Source organism: Molothrus aeneus, chromosome 12 (assembly GCF_037042795.1).
Source record: "Molothrus aeneus isolate 106 chromosome 12, BPBGC_Maene_1.0, whole genome shotgun sequence".
Classification (NCBI taxonomy): Eukaryota; Metazoa; Chordata; class Aves; order Passeriformes; family Icteridae; genus Molothrus; species Molothrus aeneus.
The window spans coordinates 12,059,251-12,077,552 of record NC_089657.1 but is presented as its reverse complement, the minus strand read 5'-3'; the positions used below and the strand labels follow the sequence as shown (position 1 = coordinate 12,077,552).

General features: G+C 52.1%; 1 protein-coding gene across 1 annotated transcript in view; it reads left to right on the top strand.

Annotated features, from left to right (window-relative positions):
• The first annotated feature begins 8,148 nt into the window (after window positions 1–8,148).
• Window positions 8,149–18,302, top strand: part of NCKIPSD (NCK interacting protein with SH3 domain) — a 49,993-nt gene continuing 39,839 nt past the window's right edge. Inside the window, exon 1 of the mRNA XM_066558371.1 lies at window positions 8,149–8,385. Within this exon, the coding sequence (XP_066414468.1) occupies window positions 8,215–8,385 (171 nt within the window). The 5' untranslated portion in view covers window positions 8,149–8,214. The remainder of the gene's footprint in view (window positions 8,386–18,302) is intronic.

The window sequence follows — 18,302 nt, the reverse complement described above, 5'->3', positions numbered from 1 at the left end:
GTCTCTGGTGTCATGCAGAAGCATCATTTGAACAGCAAGGCTTACCTGCCTCATGAGACCACCTCTGGGATAGCACATCTGTCCTGGACCTCCTGTCAAGAGTAATGAGCAAGCCCAGCAGAGCCACTGAGCTGGCAGGGCCCAGCACCTGCCCTTTGAGGAGAGGCTGGGACAACAGAGCCTGTGTAGATGGGGTAAAGACAGCTTCTGAGAAGCCTTCAGAGGTCCCTTCCAGCCAGAATGAGGACTGATCAGTGAGAACTTGCTCTTGAAATCAACAACCTATTTCTTGTTCCCGGGTCTTGTAAGTAGGTCTTATGTATCTAGTAAGAGGCTGTGTAACCTCTTTCTAGAGAGCTAGAGATGTTATTGAACCTAAGCTGAGGCATAATGTGTAAAACTTGTACAGGAATAGCTGCAACAGCAGCAACCAGGGCAGAGCTGCCAGGCCTGAAAAGAACCTTAAGCAGCTTAAAATCTTACTTGATACAAACCTACAGGAAGGAAGCATCAGAAAGTGAGAGGGTAGTGAGTAACTGAAATAACAGAGTAACTAAACCAACGGTTCTGGTACAAGAAGCATTTATCTAACCATTTTTAGATACAGGACCTACGTCATGATAGTGCCAAGAGAAAAATGGGTGTGGAAGTGCTGAGGTAAGGCTGGGAAAGTTCCTGTTACAGATAATCAAGATGAAGTAGTCAGTTTGTGCAGAAGAGTCAGGTGAATCATCTCCCTGGCCCGTACTTTGCCTGCAGGCTTGCTTAGGAGAGGTGGGATGTGACAGGAAGGCTGCAGCTCTGCTTGTGGAAAGTCATCCTCTTCAGCTGGCTGTAGTCCTGTAGCTTCAGTTTCATATTCCCCAGCAGTTGCTGTCAATTTCTCCTGATCAAAATCTGTCTAATGGCTCTTCTGTGCTCCTTTGTACTTTTTAAAGAAGTTTTTAACCTTTGCTTGAACATGAGTTTGTGGGTGGGCTTTTATTGTTTGGGTTTTGTTCGGGTTTGTGTTGTTCCAGTGTTCAGGCACCAACTGATGTTGGTTTTAAACAGGTATTTTTAGATCTTGCAGTGGCCTCAATATTTTATGCCAGTACAGGGGCTGCTGTTTCTGGAGATGGGCTTGTCCAGCATGAACAGGCTGTATATTGCTTCTGGGTGAGACTCCAGTGGTGAGTGCAGCTGACAGGGCCCTGTGAACCACTCCTGACACTGGCTGCAAAAACCCTTGGGCAGGAGGGGAGGATGGGGCTACTTATTCTTGGCATCTCAACTGCAAAATGCCTTCAGCATTGATGAGCTGCACTCCAAGATGCACTCAGCACAAGGAGAGGGGCCATGGCTGCAAGGTGATGTTTCCTTTTCAGTTCTCCCGTTTAGGATGTGATGTCCTCTGCTAATGAGCTAATGACGAGTCTCTTGGCAGGCACTGTAGTCCCCTATCATTGCTGCTACTTATGAATAAGCCTCCCTGTGCAGATTCATCTGATACATGGTTTGACTTTGTCGTCTGAAATTAGCAGGGATAAAGTCCCCTAATGTACTTGTGTTACGTAGGAACTCTGGAGGGAATTCATAAAATCCGATGAGAACAATCGCCTTTGCTCTGATGCAAGCTGCCTCCAGAACAAGCCTGCAGACACGGCCCTGGGTACAGGCAGGGAGCTGCAGAAACCCTGCCAGCAGGGTAAGCTCAGCTGGACATGCTTTCAGTTTGGTGTCAGCAGCCAGACCTGGAGCACTGGGGGGTCCATGCAGAATAATAGCAAACCCTCAGGTGCAATGGGTGCTGCTGCAGGAAGGTGGAGGCACCTGTGGCTCAGGCCAGCACTGCTAAAATCTTTTTGCCAATATTGTCTGAGGATTAAGAGATGCTGTGCCAGGGCTCCACAGCAACAAGGTGGTTGGGAGCTTCCTGGGCTGCAGCAGCTGGGAGGGAGGGAGCAGGAACAGAGAAGACCTTTTTCCTTAGTTACTTCGAGTTATGTAACAGCAAGCCATCAAGAGGAAAAATCCCTTCGTTGAGCCACATCCTTGAAGGTTAAAAAAGGGGTAACCCCTGTGCAAGTACCTAAATCGGATATTATCTTGCAAACTTCAAGAGCAGTTTCTTTCTTTCCTTCCATGCTGTTCTGCACGTACCCCTCCAGGCAATGCCTTATTTGTGGAAAGGCAATTTTGTAACTGCCAGCATGCTGGGGTGGGAAAGGGGTTCCCACAATTCCTGTAAATGGCTCTCCAGCCCTGTGCTTGGGCTTCTTGGAAGACAGAAATGGGATGAGCAGGATTTGGTGCGGCTGTTTGTGGTCTGGTGGTGACCTGTTGGACCATGGCAAAGGACAGAGTGGTGGAATAATGGGAGAGCAGTAGTTATGCTCAGGAATAGACTCAAAGGCTTTTATGGTTTTTTGTGTGCATGCTCTTGAGCATGGCTCCCCACAGCTCTGGTCCTTCCTGGACTGTGAGCTTCCCTCTGTGCTGGATGTGCCAGAAAGGGCACTGGGAAGGAGCAGCTGGGCTGGTTCCCTCATGTGTCCTGAGGAGCCCTGCACCATGGGAGAGGCACCTCCACAGACCAGCCCTGCTGCTGGGATGGGGGACAGGAGCTGGAACAGCCTGGGCCCTGGCAGGGAGCCCCCATTCTGTAATTTCTGCAGCCTCTGCTCCTGTGGAGGACAATGCTGCGTGCACGTCCCTGTTCCTCAAGGCTCCCCTGTGTCTGGTCTCCTCCCTGTCTGCTTCCTGATGCTTGGAGAAGACCCACCTTTTCCTGCCAGCCCTGCCCTAGCAGGGCCATTGACCAGGGTGGGCTGCAGTGGGCTGGCTCTGACCCTGCACTGGTGGCTTTGAGGGGCTGCGTGAGAGACAGCCTGAGTCCAGCCTGGCAAGGTCCAAGCCCCTAGGCAGCAGCTCCTGCTTTCCTATGGCTGCCCCTGGAGGGTGCTGCACCAGGCCCAGGCTTGTGGAGAGCTTGCCTTACATAAATAGGTCACTTCTAGCCCAAAACTGGGGTGGCTGATGGGAATTGCCATGCATCAGCTGGCTGGAGATGAAACACATTCCTGCAGCTGGCACTGGTTTCTCCAGTGAATAGAGCTCTGCTTTGCTGGCAGGATACTGGGGACTGAGGTGGGGGGTGAGCAGTGCTGCTCGGTGGACCTGCCAGGATCTTTTGGTAAGTAGCCTCCCTGCCACTGGGGTTAGGCAGGGCAGAAGCAAAAAGAGGCAGGGGACAGGCCCTGGCCTTGCTGGAGGAGAGGGCACCTTTGTCCCTGCACTGTCCCCATCCTGTGCTGCTGCTTCTTGAGTAGCTGCTGGACTTCTTCCCCTGAGCTGGGCCTGTGCCAGTGGGGAGGGACACACAAATGCCTTTAATGGAGTGAGAACAAAGTATTTCCTTGTTGCCAAGAGTGACATCTCACAGGGCAGCAGCCCGAAGTTGCTGTGCTCCCTGCCCAGGGAAGAATGGTTCACTCTGTGGCCCTGGGGCTGCAAAGGGCTCAGACCCGAGCCACTGGGGACACGGTGGTTCTCAGCACACGAGGGCAGAGGGACCCTGTGCCCTGATGGCTCTGGGGCACTCACTGCTGGAGACAGTGGCTGCTGTGTGTGGCCCTGCAGCTGTGCCTTCCCTGTTTCTAATGGTGGTGGGCTTAGCTGGAGGCTAACAAAACTAGTGATGCTGTAGTGAGGCTGGGGGCCACTGTCTGTCCATCCTGTGCATGGATCCATCCTTGGCACAGGGTCAGGGTCCTGCACAGCCCTGTGGCCATCTCCAATGGTGCCCAAGCCTGGGAGTCATGTAGGGCAGGGCAGAGGGGACAGGGAATGAATGGCTTGTGTCCCTGTCTGGGAGAAAAGCCACCTTCTTTCAATGGTATGGAAATGAGGGTTGGCTAAGCGCCCTCCCCCAGCCCTCTGTTGCCTGGCCTTTGTTTGAAGCTTGTAACTCAGACATCTGAATGAAAGCAGAACAAACCCTGGAGACGGCCCCACCAGGCTGAGCACTGTGTTCCGTTAGTGGGGATCCCCATCCCAGCACCCTCACCTGCTCACCAGGGCCCTCTGCATCTACCCACCAGCCCAGGGCTCCTCCTCATGGGAAGGATGTAAGCAGGGCCATGGTCCCTGTCCCTCCTGCCTCACAAACCATATGGCCAGCAAAGGATAACCCTTGGAAACAGCCTCACATGGTGCTGGGCTGCCAGCTCCAGATGAGGTGATAGGCTCTGTCTTCTCTTTCTTGGGTTTGCACCATAGCAGTGTCCCCACCAGTTCAGCTGTGACAGGCTGCATTGGCCCTGTGTAGAGTCCTTTCAATTTCTCTTTTAAAGAGAAGCAGAGGAGCTCCTGCAGCCCACAGAGTCAGGATCCACTGCTGCACCCCAGGCAACCCCTTGTTTTGCAACTCTTCCCACATGCAATGAGACAAGGACGTGAGCAGGGTGGTGTTGGGCAAGGCAGCATTGGCCTGCTTGGAGACAGATGTGAAGCCAGGAGAGCCCTTCACCCGGCAGCCCTGCAGCTGGAAGGACAGCCTGGGGAGCCCAGGGAGTGGTGTTCTCGCTGCCAAGCACCTTACCCCTGTGCCCCACTTCCCTCAGCCTCCAAATGCCTTCTGTCTGGCTATTGGGCTGGTGGCAGAGAAAGTGGCACTGTCCTGAGCCACTGTTTTCTGCAGCATGGCATTGGAGGCTACAAGCTGCCCCGGCAGGGAGAGCTGGGAAGGAGCAGTGCCGGCCCACAGAGTGCGTGGGTTGGAAGGGGCTCAGCTCTGGACGTGAGCAGAGTTTAACAAAGAACAGGGAGCTGTTGTGTGAAGCCAAAGAGCTTGTTTTCCTGAAGAGAAGCTACAGGGCAGGCTAGGCTGTGTGCTGCTTGCCTCGGAACCCGCAGCGCCCCAATCCTCCCCGCAGCATCCCCCGGGCCCCCCTCCACCATCCCTCAACTCTCTCGACCTTCTGTCTTCTTCGTTTCTAGGAAGTGCAGCTGTTGGCAGGCACTGGCTGCTCCTTCCTCCGGCCACAGGAGGGGTCTGGGCCCCAGCCAGCCCCGGCTTTGTGCAGGACGCGTTGCGCAAGGAGCCCTGCGGGCACCTCGGCCCGGCAGGCAGGCGGAACAGAGCGGGCCCAGAGCCACCCACTGCCCCAGCAGCTTCGGCTTCTCCACATGTGCTCTGCGGGGAAGCGGCCGTCAAACAGCAGCGCCTCGCGGGTGTTTTCGGGCTCAGCACGGATCACTGTGTTCCTTGCAAGGGGCAGGAGCAGAGCTTGCTCCTGCCCGGCGGAGCACCCTTCCCAGCTCCCTGCAGGCAGCACAGGTTTGGGGGCTTCTCCCGTAAGGGAGCAGATGTAGTTGGGGAGGTGAGATCTTCTGGAAGTGATACTGATGTATGCAATTCCAGGGTCCTATCTACAGCCTTTTAGTGAGGTTTTCCAGGAGGAAGGGCCATCAGGACACTGGGAAGTAAGGACATGCCTGGCCATCCTGGCCTTGGACACCCCAGCCCCTGCAGGACACACTGAAGACACTGTCCCCAGAGCTGTGGGCCTGGGGTCCTCACAACACCTCACATCCCTACGACTTTTCACCCAGAGAGGGCTGGTGGGAGTGCAATAATATTTGTATACCTAAAAGTAGAGCGATTGATCCCACTGCTGTTTTGCAACGTGTTGACGAGCAGACGGTGCAGAATTATATAAGTGTATGTGGAGCTGGCAAGTTTGTGTTCCAATCATATGAGTGCTGTTGTGCAACACTTCCCCTCCACAGCTCTGGAGGAAAACAGGAGTGTGGGGGCTGCCACACACGCACTGAGCCCTTCATGGCTTACAGTGATCCCAGTCCCCCAAGGCTCTGAGGGCAAGGGATGCAAGTATTATTTTCCCGAGGTCTCAAGTTCAGCTTTAAAAGTCACCTGCAAGTGACAAAGCAGGATCCTTGTTCATTGCCCCTCCCTGGCCAATATAAATCACCTGGCACTTGCAATTCAGAGCTGATTACTCAGCGGCAGGAATTTGTCCTGGGCTCTGCATTCTAGCCAGATGCAGAAGAAGGGGCCCTTTACAGAGAAATCCTTCCCAGCCTCTGTCTGGTAGAGCTGGGATGCTGTGCTGAGCACAGGAAGAGACTGGGGTGCTGCTGCTGCTGCTGTGCGTGTGGGATGTGGTTTGTGGGTGCCTGCATCCCCCTCAGCTGCCTCTGCCTGCCAGCACAGCCTGTGCTGCCGACTTCGTGGAAACAAAGCACCGTTATTCCAGCACAAACAGCTGGGCTTGTGCCAGGGAATGGCCAGGGCTCACCTGGAGTGGGGACACAAAGGCAGGGTGAACACTGCAGCCAAACCAGGACGGGGACAGAAAAGCAGAGAATTCTGTTCCTGTGGGATAGGGATGACTCCACAAATGGGAATGTTTTCTCCCCTGCAGTGGCGATCCCCGGCTGCCCAGCCCTTGCCCACTGTCATGCTGTTCCCTGCTGGGCATCTGGAAGGGACAGTGACCAGGCAGGAAGTTCAGACCTGAAGGGCTCCTGAAGGATTCAGCCCTGATTACATCTCACAGTTGTCAGTTAAAGCTCCCCGCTGTTTTTCCAGCCTGAGTGTGCCCAACTCCAGCTCATACACCGCAGTGATTCCCGGTACCCGCCGCAGTGGGGGAGTCTAGGCAACCGCTCACTTCCACTCCATCCTCCATCCCTGCGTAACCAGGATCAGAATGAATTATCTCACTGCCAGGGCTGGGAAAGTGAGGGCCTGGGTGGGCTGTGCTGGGAGCAGGCAGGGGGTTGTGGCCACTGCAAGCCTGGTTTTTATTGTATTACCACTGGTTGGATTGGGTTGTGAATGCTTTCTGGATGAGTTAAACCCCCCTGTAACTGTGAGCCGGGATCTGTGGACTATTCCTTCTCTGCATTCTTGCATTCCGGCAGGATGGCAGGGGTGGGCAGCATGGATGAGGGGTGTCTGTGGTGGGCTTGGCTGCAGGAGTATGTACTAGTTCCACTGGGGTGCTGTAACCAGGTCCCCACCCACCCTGCTCCTAGGCTATCTGTGCTGGCTTTTTCAGGTGGAAAATTTGTCTTGTTCCTAGGGCAGCATGGAGGAAGCCCTGTCTGGGGAAGAGGGAGGGGGCACCATGCCCTGCAGGGCTGCCACCCACTCCCCTGGGACAGCGAGAAGGGCTCAAATCCCTGGGAAGCAGGGATCAAGGGAAGCTGCTGATGCCTCAGGGAGGTGGGGCGGCTTGCAGGGGTCTTGGGCTACTGGGGGTAGTGTCCCAAAGGGTTGTTCTCCTGGAATGGGACAAGGAGATGAATGAGGCTGGGGGCTGCTGTGTCTTCATGGAGAGCTCCAGGCCTGATGGGCTGTGTCCTAGGTCCCCATGGCCACCTGCCAGGTCACTGTGTTCGCTGCAGGTCAGAGCCAGCCCTGGTTGTGTCCCGATCCCATGCTGGGGAAGTGGTTGGGAACGGGACTGGCCCAGGGGAGCTAACCGGGGGAGCCCTCGGGGCCCCCAGTGTGGGACTGGCAGGCACACAAGGACTTGGGGGGCTCAGTGGTACCGGGTGCTCCAACACGGCATTCCGAGAGGAGGGCTGCTCGGGGACACTGTCCGGGACGGGCGGATTTAATGGGGAAGCGATGTGCCTGGGGCCAGCTGGGCCATGGCGGGGGACAGAGGGGCCAGGCGCGGGTGGGCGATGGGCGGGGGGCGGGAGCGGTGACCCCAGGAGCCGGCAGTGACCCAGGCCGGTGTGTGATTGAGGAGGGACACGAACGGGCCGGTGCCGGGAAAGCGCCCGTGCTTCTGGATCCTGCCGACGGCCCCTCGGTGCCGGGGGTCATCCCGGGGGCAGTGCCCGGGTTCCGGGGGTCTGTCTCATGGCTTAGTCCCGTGTGTTAGTTCTGGGGGTCAGTCCCGGGTGAAAGTGCCGGGGTTGGTACCGGAGTCGGTGCCCGGGTCGGTGCCCGGGTCGCTGCCGCCTCAGGACGCTGCGCGAGCCGCTGGCGCCCCCTGCCGCTTCGGGCGGGCGGCGCGGGGCGGGGCGGGGCCGGCGGGGAGGGGGGAGTGGCGCCGCCGCGCCGCCAGGGGGCGGTACCGCGCGGGGGGCGGGGCGCGGCGGCGGCGTGTGGGCGGGGCCGGCGGGGGCGGGCCCGGTCCGGTCCGGGCGGGCGGAGGTGCCGGTGCTGCCGGTGCCGCCGGTACCGCCGCCATGTACCGGGCCCTGTACAGCTTCCGCTCGGCCGAGCCCAACTCGCTGCCCTTCACTGCCGGAGAGACCTTCCTGCTGCTGGAGCGCAGCAACCAGCACTGGTGGCTCGTCACCCGCGCCGGCTCGGGCGAGACGGGCTACGCGCCGGCCTCCTACCTCCAGCGGCTGCAGGTGGGCCGGGCCGGGCGGGGGTGGCTCTGCCGGAGGTCCCGGGGCTGGGCGGCGCTGCCCTGGCCCCTCGCGGGCAGCGGGGCTTTGCTGGCCGTCCCAGGCTGGGTTAGTGCCGGGGCGGTGGCAGAGCCTAGCCCCAGCCGCTCGTGCCCCTCGCGTGTGTTCTCCGGGAGCCGCTGGCCCGGCTGGGGAAAGGGGTGCGCGATTTCTGTGGCCGTGGCTGCCCCTGCCGTGTGTGCGGCAGGCGGGAACGGTCTGGGACACCGTGGGATGGGAGTCCCGTGGTGGCAGGGGGCAGGAGACATCTCCCGTGGTGTCAGGTTTGGGGAGCACCAGCCTTGCGGGGCAGGGACAAAGTGAGAGCTCAGCACGCTCATCCCTAGGAAGGGGGTTGGATACGGATCTCCTGGGCCTGAAAGTCTGACGGGCTGTTCACTCCTGCAGAACTGGGAGAGGAAGATGGGAAAATCCCTGGGAGATGCTGAGGGGGATTCTCCTCCCCGGAGTAAACATGATTGCAGGTAAACCGGAGTGTCCCGGCCAGCAGCTGTGGTTGGTGTAAGTTAGTGGCACTCCTATGGCCCTTCCCGTGCTGGCTGTTCAGCCTGGGGGCTCCGTGTGTGTGGTACCCCCACAGTGAGTAGTGAGGGATGATTGTCCTCCTTCCGCTAACACAGCACGACACCCACAGCACACCCCTGCTGTCCTGGGGGCCTGGAGAAGCCCTGGCAGCACTGACAGCCAGGTTGGTGATACTGGGCGTTCCCCAAGGTCCGAGCACCTGCTGTGGCCCTAACTGGGGTCAGAGGATGTAGTGCACCTTTTACTGCTGGGTGTGAGCACTGTGCCATGCAAGAGTCAAGGGAAAGAGGTTACATGGGGCTTGTACAGTGCAGGGGCTGCTTAGTGGGAAAACATGGCTTCTAAAATTAAAATAGGCATTTCATATAGAATTAATTAATGGAGGAGGCCATGAATTTTGGTACTTCTGGGCCACAGGATAGCTGTGGGACCTGGATGCTGAAGACTCTTTGCATCAGTGAATGGGTAACTGCACAGAAATGCATGTGAATGTTACAAAGGGGCCTTTTGGAGTCTGTCTGAAAATGGTGACAACCCTCTTTATTGTAGTGTGCTGCTGCTGCTCCTTCAGATGCCATTGAATTTCTGATTAGCAGTAACTCAAGCTGTAAGTAAGTGTGGGTGTGGGCTTTGCAGAGCACTCCAGTGAGACAAGTATTAACAGGAGAGTGTGTATGTGTGTCAGGGCAACACCAGGTCTCTTTGATGGCCACTTGGTCCATCCATCCTGTGAAGCTGGGGCTCTTCTGCAGCCTGGCAGGATGGCCTGACGGAAAGGGACATCTTGTGTATCAATAAGCCCTTAATAAGCTCTTTACAGGAGCTATTTAGTTACAGAGCAAAGACCTTATTAACTGCTAGATTTTAAAACCCCACAGTGGCATAGCTCCAGGTTGCTGCTCATGAGTTTCCTCTCTGCAGTCTCTTGCTTCATTTGCTTGTGTGGCATGACGTCTTCTCGCTGCTGTGGGTGCAGGAGCCTTCTTCTAGGCTGCTCACTCATACCAGTTTTTCTTGCAGGTACCTTGCTAGTATGCATCTCAAAATCTTACAGGAAAAGTATTTATTCTATGACTTTACATTCTTTTCTAACATTATATTTTGCTGCAGCCTCAACACAGCTTGCAGCCTGCCAGGCTAACTCCTGACATGTTAGTAATGCACTGGTATTAAAGCAGCATTGCTGGTGACTTTGTGAGCATTCCCTCTAGCTCAGCTGTAACTTTCCCAAATGCTTTTAGACCTTGTTGTAGGAAACAGTCTTCCCTGCATCTGCTCAGCTGTGTTTTGGCCATTAAATTTCCAGCACCTGAATTTGTTGATGATGTGTGAAGCAGCAGGATCTAATTTGCTGCTCTGCAGTTGCAGTCATCCTGCGTGTCTGTGACTGACTTTCTGCTGTTACATCTTGCCAGCTCTGAAGAGCTGATGTGAAGTCAAAACATGTGTTTATTCATGGTAGAAAGCATCTGCTCACCAAGAATGTGCTTGAGATTGTTCGCTCAATGTCCAGGAGGAGTGCAAACATTTGTCGCCCAGTTTTGTTTTAATAAGGGCACAGAGACCAATTAGTGCCAGCGGTTCGGGAGGTAATTAATGCTGCCCCAATCACAGCAGGGAGAAGCACCGCTAATGATTGGTGTTAGCAGGGAGAGAGCTGGCCAACAGGAGTCACCATTGTAAAGGTAAGCTTGGCCTTCCTCAGCAGTGCAGTGAGGCTCCAGGTGAGCAATAGGTTGGGAACAGTCACAGCCCCTCACAGCAACCTCACGAGGGAGGCTGGGGCTGCTCTTGCTGCTGAGCACTGTTAGGAACATTTTTTTTCTTCTGAGCTCCTCTTACGTTTCAGGGTTGTTTTTTTCTCAGCTTTCACAGATATGGGATATTGATGCCTTGGCTTCTCTAAGAGAAGAAACTAATTCCCAGTTATTTTTTAATGCTTATTTTTGTCTGATGTCTTTTTGCAGGATTTTGTATTGAAATCCTTGTGGCTCAGTATTGCTGTTAAAGGAGAGTTAGTTGTAGGGGGGGAAAAGCTCCACCAACAAATCCATCTTAGAATGCCCCTAAGAAACAAGTTGGGGCCCAGCCAGAGCACCAGAAGGTACAGATGATGTGAAGTTAATTTGAGTCAATTAGAAACGCCCAACTTCAGCTGATATTCCTGCTGATTTTACTCTTCTGTAGTTCCCTTTTAGCTCCTGTTTGGGTTATTAAGAGTCATTTCAAGCTGAGTGCCATTCTGGGGATAGATGCTGAGGCCATAAAACAGCGAGAGGGGGGGATTGGGCTGTGCTGCTGAATGGGGCAGCTTGTGGACTGCACACAGAGAAAGTTGCTTGTTGAAACAGTGGCCTCAGATATGGCTTTGCCCTGGCTCTGCATGCCCTTGGTGGAGATCTTGGGAGGCCTTGACACCAGCAGGCATGATAGTGCCCAGCAAGGTCATGTACTCAGGGGCTGTGGGTGCTGCTGCCAGACAAGTGAAAATGTGTACCTAGCACTGTGCCAGTGACAGAACGAGGGTAGTGGCCTGCAGCTACTGGTGGAGCAAGAAATGTGCTAATATCTAATGCCAGGTGAATACTGCTGCAGCAAAACTGTCTGCTCAAGTGCCAGGCCTTCCTATTGAACAGCAAGGTGCCCATCAGCATGAGGTTGGTCTTTAGTCTCCAGCTGTGTGCTGATGCTTAAGTGATGTATGAGTGGCTGAAAAATACGGAGATTAAAATGGAACTTAGGGTGTCCTCTGGAGTCAGACAGTCACTCCAGAAGATAGGCTTTTCAAAGCTTTATGTGCAGCTGTAAAAGATTCAATTTGGAAAGCTTGCTGAGGCACAGGAAGTTCACTCAGTGTCAGAAAGGGACAAATGCTAAGTCTAGCAAATAATAAGATTCCTTTCTGTGGGATAAATAGCTCTATGTTGCTAATATTATGATAGAACCTGGAGTTTTGTAATGGGAATGTGGAGTTATTATTCCAGCTCTGGATGAAGATTTCAGGCTGTGGCACAGCAGCACCAGGAGCACGGTGGGAGTGGTTGTCCTGGAGGATGCTGAGTGTGGGTGACACTTGGCCTGCCAGGAAAGCTGATCTGCTCCTGGCAGGACAGGGGCTGGCCGTGGTGCTTTGCTCCTGCTGTGGGACTCACATTCAGGAGCAGCAGGGCTACTTCAGCTCTGAGCTTTGCCTGGCACCACAGCTGATCTTGTCTTGTCTCGTGTCTGCACTGACCCAGGCTGCATTGTCCGTCAATGAAAATGTTAACATTAAATGCTGGGGAGGGCAATGGCAGCTTTAAAATGCTCTATTGGTAAATGTCAGGGGTGCAAAAATAAGTGCTAAGTCACAGGGAGATGTTTTTTGATGAAGTGGGAATGGCTTAGCCTGCTGGCTGTTACAAATTAGCTATTCCAGCTGTATTAAGCCATTAGGAAACGGCTTTGAAATTATTATTGATATCCTTTTCAAAATTACCTTAAATTTATTTGGAATAACTGAAAAATTGTTTGTAATTTGAATTTTGAATCTCTGTTCATGCTTTCACATGGTATCTCTGGAGGAGCAAGAAAAGGTCTGTTTGGGTGCAAAGGTGTGTATGCTGATGGCCAAGAAGCTTTGGACTGTTTGGTGAGAAAATGGAGCCAAGCATAGAGTGTAACAAGCATTTTGAGGATGCCTTGGATTGCTGTTTGCAGTATCTTTTTCTACAAGAATAAACAGACATGTGATAAAAATAAGAGACTGCTTTGTGCAGCCTAGCAACAACTAAAATCCTCCTGCAGCACGAGCAAGTGCATAGTGGCAGAGTACAGGTAGTCCTGATCAGGCAGGCACAGGAGTGGTGTGTCACCTCCCCAGCTGCAAAGAAGACAGGTTTTTGTGAGGGAGTGACATTTGAGCACTCTGTTTACCCAAACCATTCTGCCCTATTTCTTGTTGTAGCGTTGACCTGTGTTCAGGACAGAGTGAGTGGTGCAGAGTGAGGTAGTGTAGGAGCTGCCTTTTCTTGCAGACCAGGGCATGCCAGGGCTCAGAGTGTGGGTCTCACAGCTCATGGCCACTCCTCCAGCCTGATCCCACATGCTACACCCAGCCCTGCTGTCCAGCCTTCCCCTAAGCTGCCTCTGCTCTTGTGAGCCCCCACTCTCAGTTAATTCAGTTCACTGGCTTGCTGGAAAACTCCTTGTTTGTAATTGTGTTGCTTCTCTGCCAGGATCTCATGTGCATTGTTTCAGGGATGGAGCAGCAGTGCCAAGGCTGGTGCTGTGTGGGATCACTGTGGCAGCTCAGGTAGTGTCAAACCTTCCACACTGCCATGGAGACAATGATGGTTGTGGAACACAGAATCGTAGAATAGCTTGAATTGGGAGGGACTTTAAAGATCGTGGAGTTGCAGCTCCCCAGTTGGTTGTACATTGTCAATCACAACATAGTTTGGGTTGGAAGGGACCTCTGGAGATCATCCAGTCCAACCCCCTGCAAAGGCAGGGCCACCTGGAGAGGTGACACACAAACATGTCCAGGTGGGATTTGAATGTCTCCAGAGAGGGAGATACTACAACCTCCCTGGGCTTGCTGGAAACTAAGTTTTGGCAGTTGTTGTTAGCTTGAGTTTCTCCCTTTATCTGCTTAAAATCCAGCTTTAACTGTGGTGCTCTGCCCCTTGGCAGAGCTGCTCCTGTTGTTCCTGAACAGGTGGTGACTGTACAGGCTGCTGTACGGACTGTCCCCTGCGCTGGAGCCTGCAGCGTTGTTTGTCATCTGCTGCAGGTTTGACAGAGCTTTCAATGGGCGTGAGAGCTTAATTGCAATACTCACACAGATCCTGAGTAAGTGCTTAGGCTAAAAATAAAGTTTTATTTTGGAGAATGAGCAGCTGGTAGTGCTTTGTAGCTGAGGCTGCGTTTCTTGATACATGCAAGAAAGTGAAAGAATGAAGCATTTTTCTCTGGGGTCTCACCATAGCAGAGATGCTGTTGTGTCAGAGCTGCTTGTGCTTTGAGATATAGTTTTATTCTTGAGACTAAATTACACAGTCAAGGGAATTATAACCATTTCTAATTACTGTAGCTAAACACTTGAAATTTTAGCCAGAAGATCTACAATCTTTCACGGTCCAGAATGATTAAAGAGCTATGGTAATGATCTTTAGTCTTGGCTGTGAAGACATGTTCTTCTCACTTTTACTCCAATTAGAAATAGTTAGGCTTTTTGATACCAGATAAAATTTGTCTTTGTGGCCTGGACACCCAGGTATGAGCAGCATTGGTGGCGTGGTCTTATCACTCCTGTGTCAGGGGTGGAGTGACGCTGGTGGATACATGGATGGCTCTGTTGGGCTGGAAATATTAAGCCTGTTTCAGAGTTGAACAGCATGAAGGCTGCTTTGGTCAGAAGCGATCAGGCAGTAGGGACATGTCTGAGAATCCTTGTCCACTCTTGAGCCATGTGACTGCAGCTCTCTTTGTCTTGGAAGAAGGGCGAGGTGAGGGGACAGACTGGAAAGAGGAAATGTGCCATTTTCTTTTCAGCCTTTGAAGAGGCACTTACCCAGAGCAGACAGACACAGATGGGTTCCCAGCTTCCCTGCAGGGTCATAGTGTCTGCCAGGTCATTTGCACATCTGCTTTCTAGTGCTCGGCTGTGAGCATTTCACAGTGTTGCACAGGTGATCACCTGCTGTTACTTTGCAATTTTACTGATCAAATCTGTGGTTTTTGGGGTTTTTTTTGCCTACTGTATGGTTTTTGAATGCTTTTCATCAGGAGAAGATGGCTAGGCTTTCTTTCCTTGTTTACATCTGGATAATGATGAGCTTTTTATTGCAAGGGGAAGAACTGCCAGCTTTGAACTAGGAACATCCTGCTCTGTTTGTGCTTCTGCATCATTTCTCACAATCCCACTCTTGTGTTTCCTTTGAGGATTTCCGGCATCCCATCAGGTGAGCTCCTATTAGAAAAAACAAGCACAAACTGCAAAAAAAAAAAAGGAGGAGAGATTTGTATTGAAAGAAATATGAAACCAATAAACCAGAAAGTTCATGGAAATTGATTTTCTTGTGATTGTTGCTCTGTGTGAAGTACAGAGGGAGCAAGACACTGAAGAGCAGGGAGGAATTAATGTTGCTTGTCTTTGGAGAAAAATGGACTCTGTTAGTGACGATGGGAAAACAATGTGAAGAGTCCTCCTCCTTGCAAGAGAAGAGTAACCTCCATGCTTGGAGCAGCCTCTAAATGAGGAAAGGCTTTGACAAAAGCAGACTATATCATGGTCACTGGCTGACCTAAGATGATCCTTTGCAAGGCCTTGGGCATACAAATGCCTATGGGGGAGGTCAAATCCTACGGTGTAAAGTGGGTATTTACATCTGCCAGTGGTTGAAACATAAAAAACAGCTGAACCTGTCTGTTGAGGAGAGCTTTGGAGCAGAAGCAGCCTTCTTTCTATTCTGTTCCTTTTGTATCTTAGCTGTACATAAAAACAAACAGAGTTTATAAGAGCATCCCAGATTTGCTCACTCATGAGCAATTTAAACTTTGTCATTCCTAGACAGGATTAAGTATTCAGTGTGTGAGCTGTCAGCCTGGGTATTGGAAGAAGTACGAATTCCAGAAGGGTTTATAAGGAGAGAAGGACAAGCAGCCTTAGTATGCAATTATAGCATTGGATGGTCTGCAAGAAAATTAGACTTCACAGATACTAACAGTCTATGTGGCCATTGCCATAACCAAAATTTTTCAAGACACAGGTTCGAACAGAGCTCTGTATTCAGAGATTTTTAAATTAAAATGCATGTGCATTGTGTTTCATCCTGAGACAAAACTTAAATTGAGGCTTTCATCTTGGCCACATCAGTAAGAGTTGACTCCATCTATTTCACTAAAGAAGTGTATTTCTGTGCAAGCTTGCAGGGGCTGTGAGGGCTGGTGATCTCTGTCTCCCAGAGTTGCTACTGCATTGTGATGGGTCCCAGCTTCTAGTGGGAAGGAGGTCTTGCTTCCAGGCTGACACTCTCCAGAGAGAAGTGGGTGCTGGCACTCCTGGAGGACCCCACTTTGTGCTTTTTCTGTGAATTGGCACCTGGATCTGAAAAATCCTTGTGGTATTTATAGGAGAAATTCTCATTTGAAATGGCAGGTCACTGGAATTCTTTCTGTGGACCCTGACTGACCTCATTGCCTCAGGTCTGAGTCACAGCAGGAATTGTGGGTCCTGATCCTGCTTCTGGAGGAGCATCACTTTCCTTCCCCAGCCAGTGGCTCACAAATCAAATTTTGACCTTTAAAAGAGGGTGTTGTCAAACCTAATTTGTCTTGACTTTTTATCACATGGGAAAACCTTTGATTTTAAAACCAGGGTTTTGAAGCTTGTCATGTGAGAAGTGAAACAGAAGACACAATTCATGACTGCAGCTGTTTGTCTTTGCTCCCCTTTGCATTCTCACCACAGGGATATTGAGCACAATTCTGTGGAAATCTCTCAGTGCTGACAGACAAATAGAGTCTTGTCCAAAAGACAGGACCCACCACCTTGGGAGGGGAGGCTCAGCTTCATGTGAGATCATCTGTGTTCGTGCCCTGCACTGCAGAGCTTGTGTGGCAGAGCTGTTTGCTTCCCTTTCAAGGGAGCAAAGAAGTAAAACTTGTCCTCTTTTAGCATGAGGTTTAGGCAGGAAGGGGAAGTAAGAGTTTGTCAGCTTTTTAGAATGAAGTGGGAAGTCCATGGGTTTTTTTTTCCCTGGTTATTTGCTTGCCTGGTGAAGTTGTTTAGAAGTTGTCATTCCTATCCTCCTTGGAAGATGCTTGCTTCTTATGAAGTCCATGTGCTTCCTCCTGTTCATCTGGACCAGCTAAAAAGGCAGTGTCACCCAGCTGCAAGTGCAGTGAAGCCATTCCTCTGACTCAGGCTGCCTTTCATGCTAGTGGGATGGGCTTTTGAATAGGCATCTCCTGTCATGCCGTGGGGGGAATGGGGGGAACATCTGTGGTGCTTTGTCTCCCTTTGCTGCTTAGGCTGGGGTGCTGTGTGTGAAAGTGGTCTGCAAGGTGTTGATTTTTTCTGTGATCTGGAAATGCCACCATAGACTGGTATTTTAGGTTGTTCAGCTGCTCAAGAGTTATAATTAAATTTTTTTTTAGAAAACCAAGCTGTTGGCATGCTAGATAATTCCAGGCTGTGGGTCATTTCTTGCTAAATCACAGGTTTAAAGTTCAGATTAGATATTTTCTAAGTATTAACTACTAATTATTTCTTGGGGTTTTTTGTAGTACAAGTAGGGACAATGCCTTGTAGTATGGAAACCTTAGGGCAGGCCTCAACTCCAAAGCTTCTATTATATTGAACAAAAACTAAAGGGTTAAGGGAGAGGGTGAGGCAGGAGCTGCAGAGATAGATACTCACCCACAAGGAGGCAGGAATTGCTGGGATGATGTCTTGAAAAGGTCTTTGAATGCCTGTCCATGAGGTTTGTGCCTGGGGCCATACCTCCTCAGCTACTGAGGTAGCTGGGATGTCATCTCCCACTGTTCCTACTGCTGCTCCCCCTCCACTGCCCTTGAGCTGACTGCCTGGGAGGCTGAGCTCAGCCTCTGAGCTTCATCCTCTTTCTCTGGAGGTGGGAAGAAAGCCTTGAGGGACCACACAGGTGCCTCTCACCCACTTGCACCTGGGGGATGGAAGTGGTTGGACATATTTTTGGGATGGAGGGCTCTTTGTTAGCAGAGTTCACTCAATGTCTGTGTGCTGCAATAAGAACCAGGGCAGCTCCTGTGGAAACCAGATGGCTGCCTAGAGACATCAAGTTGAAGCTCTCCACTGAGCAGACAAATGCAAACCTCCGTGGCCTCTGAATCTGATGTGGTGACAATTCCTTTTTGTGTAAACTCGGTGAGTTCTGTGCCTTTCCAGATTGTCACTGATGTTGGAGACAGGCATGCAACAGAACACATTGTCAGCCAAATTCTATTGTTGGGCACCCCCTTTTATAGGGCTCTGTGCAGGCAACAAGGGAGCTGCTGTGGGACCCGTGTGGTGGCTTGGCATGACTGCAGGGCGCTCTGGTGGCAAAGCGGCGTGCCACGGTTTCGGGGTTTAGTGCAGCTGTCTCGCCTGTCCCCTCTCCCACGTGCCTGTCTCACCCGTCCCCTCTCCCACGTGCAGTGCCCATGCCTCCTGGTGCCTCACCTGGTGCCCTGTCCTCGCTGTGTGCCTTGGTGGGAGGCACCTGAGGTGTCCCCACCGCCGTCCTCGTGTCACACTCAGTCTTTAACTGCCTCAGTAAGTCTGTAATGAGCCATGGGAGCTGGGAGCAACTTTTGCACATGGGAAATGA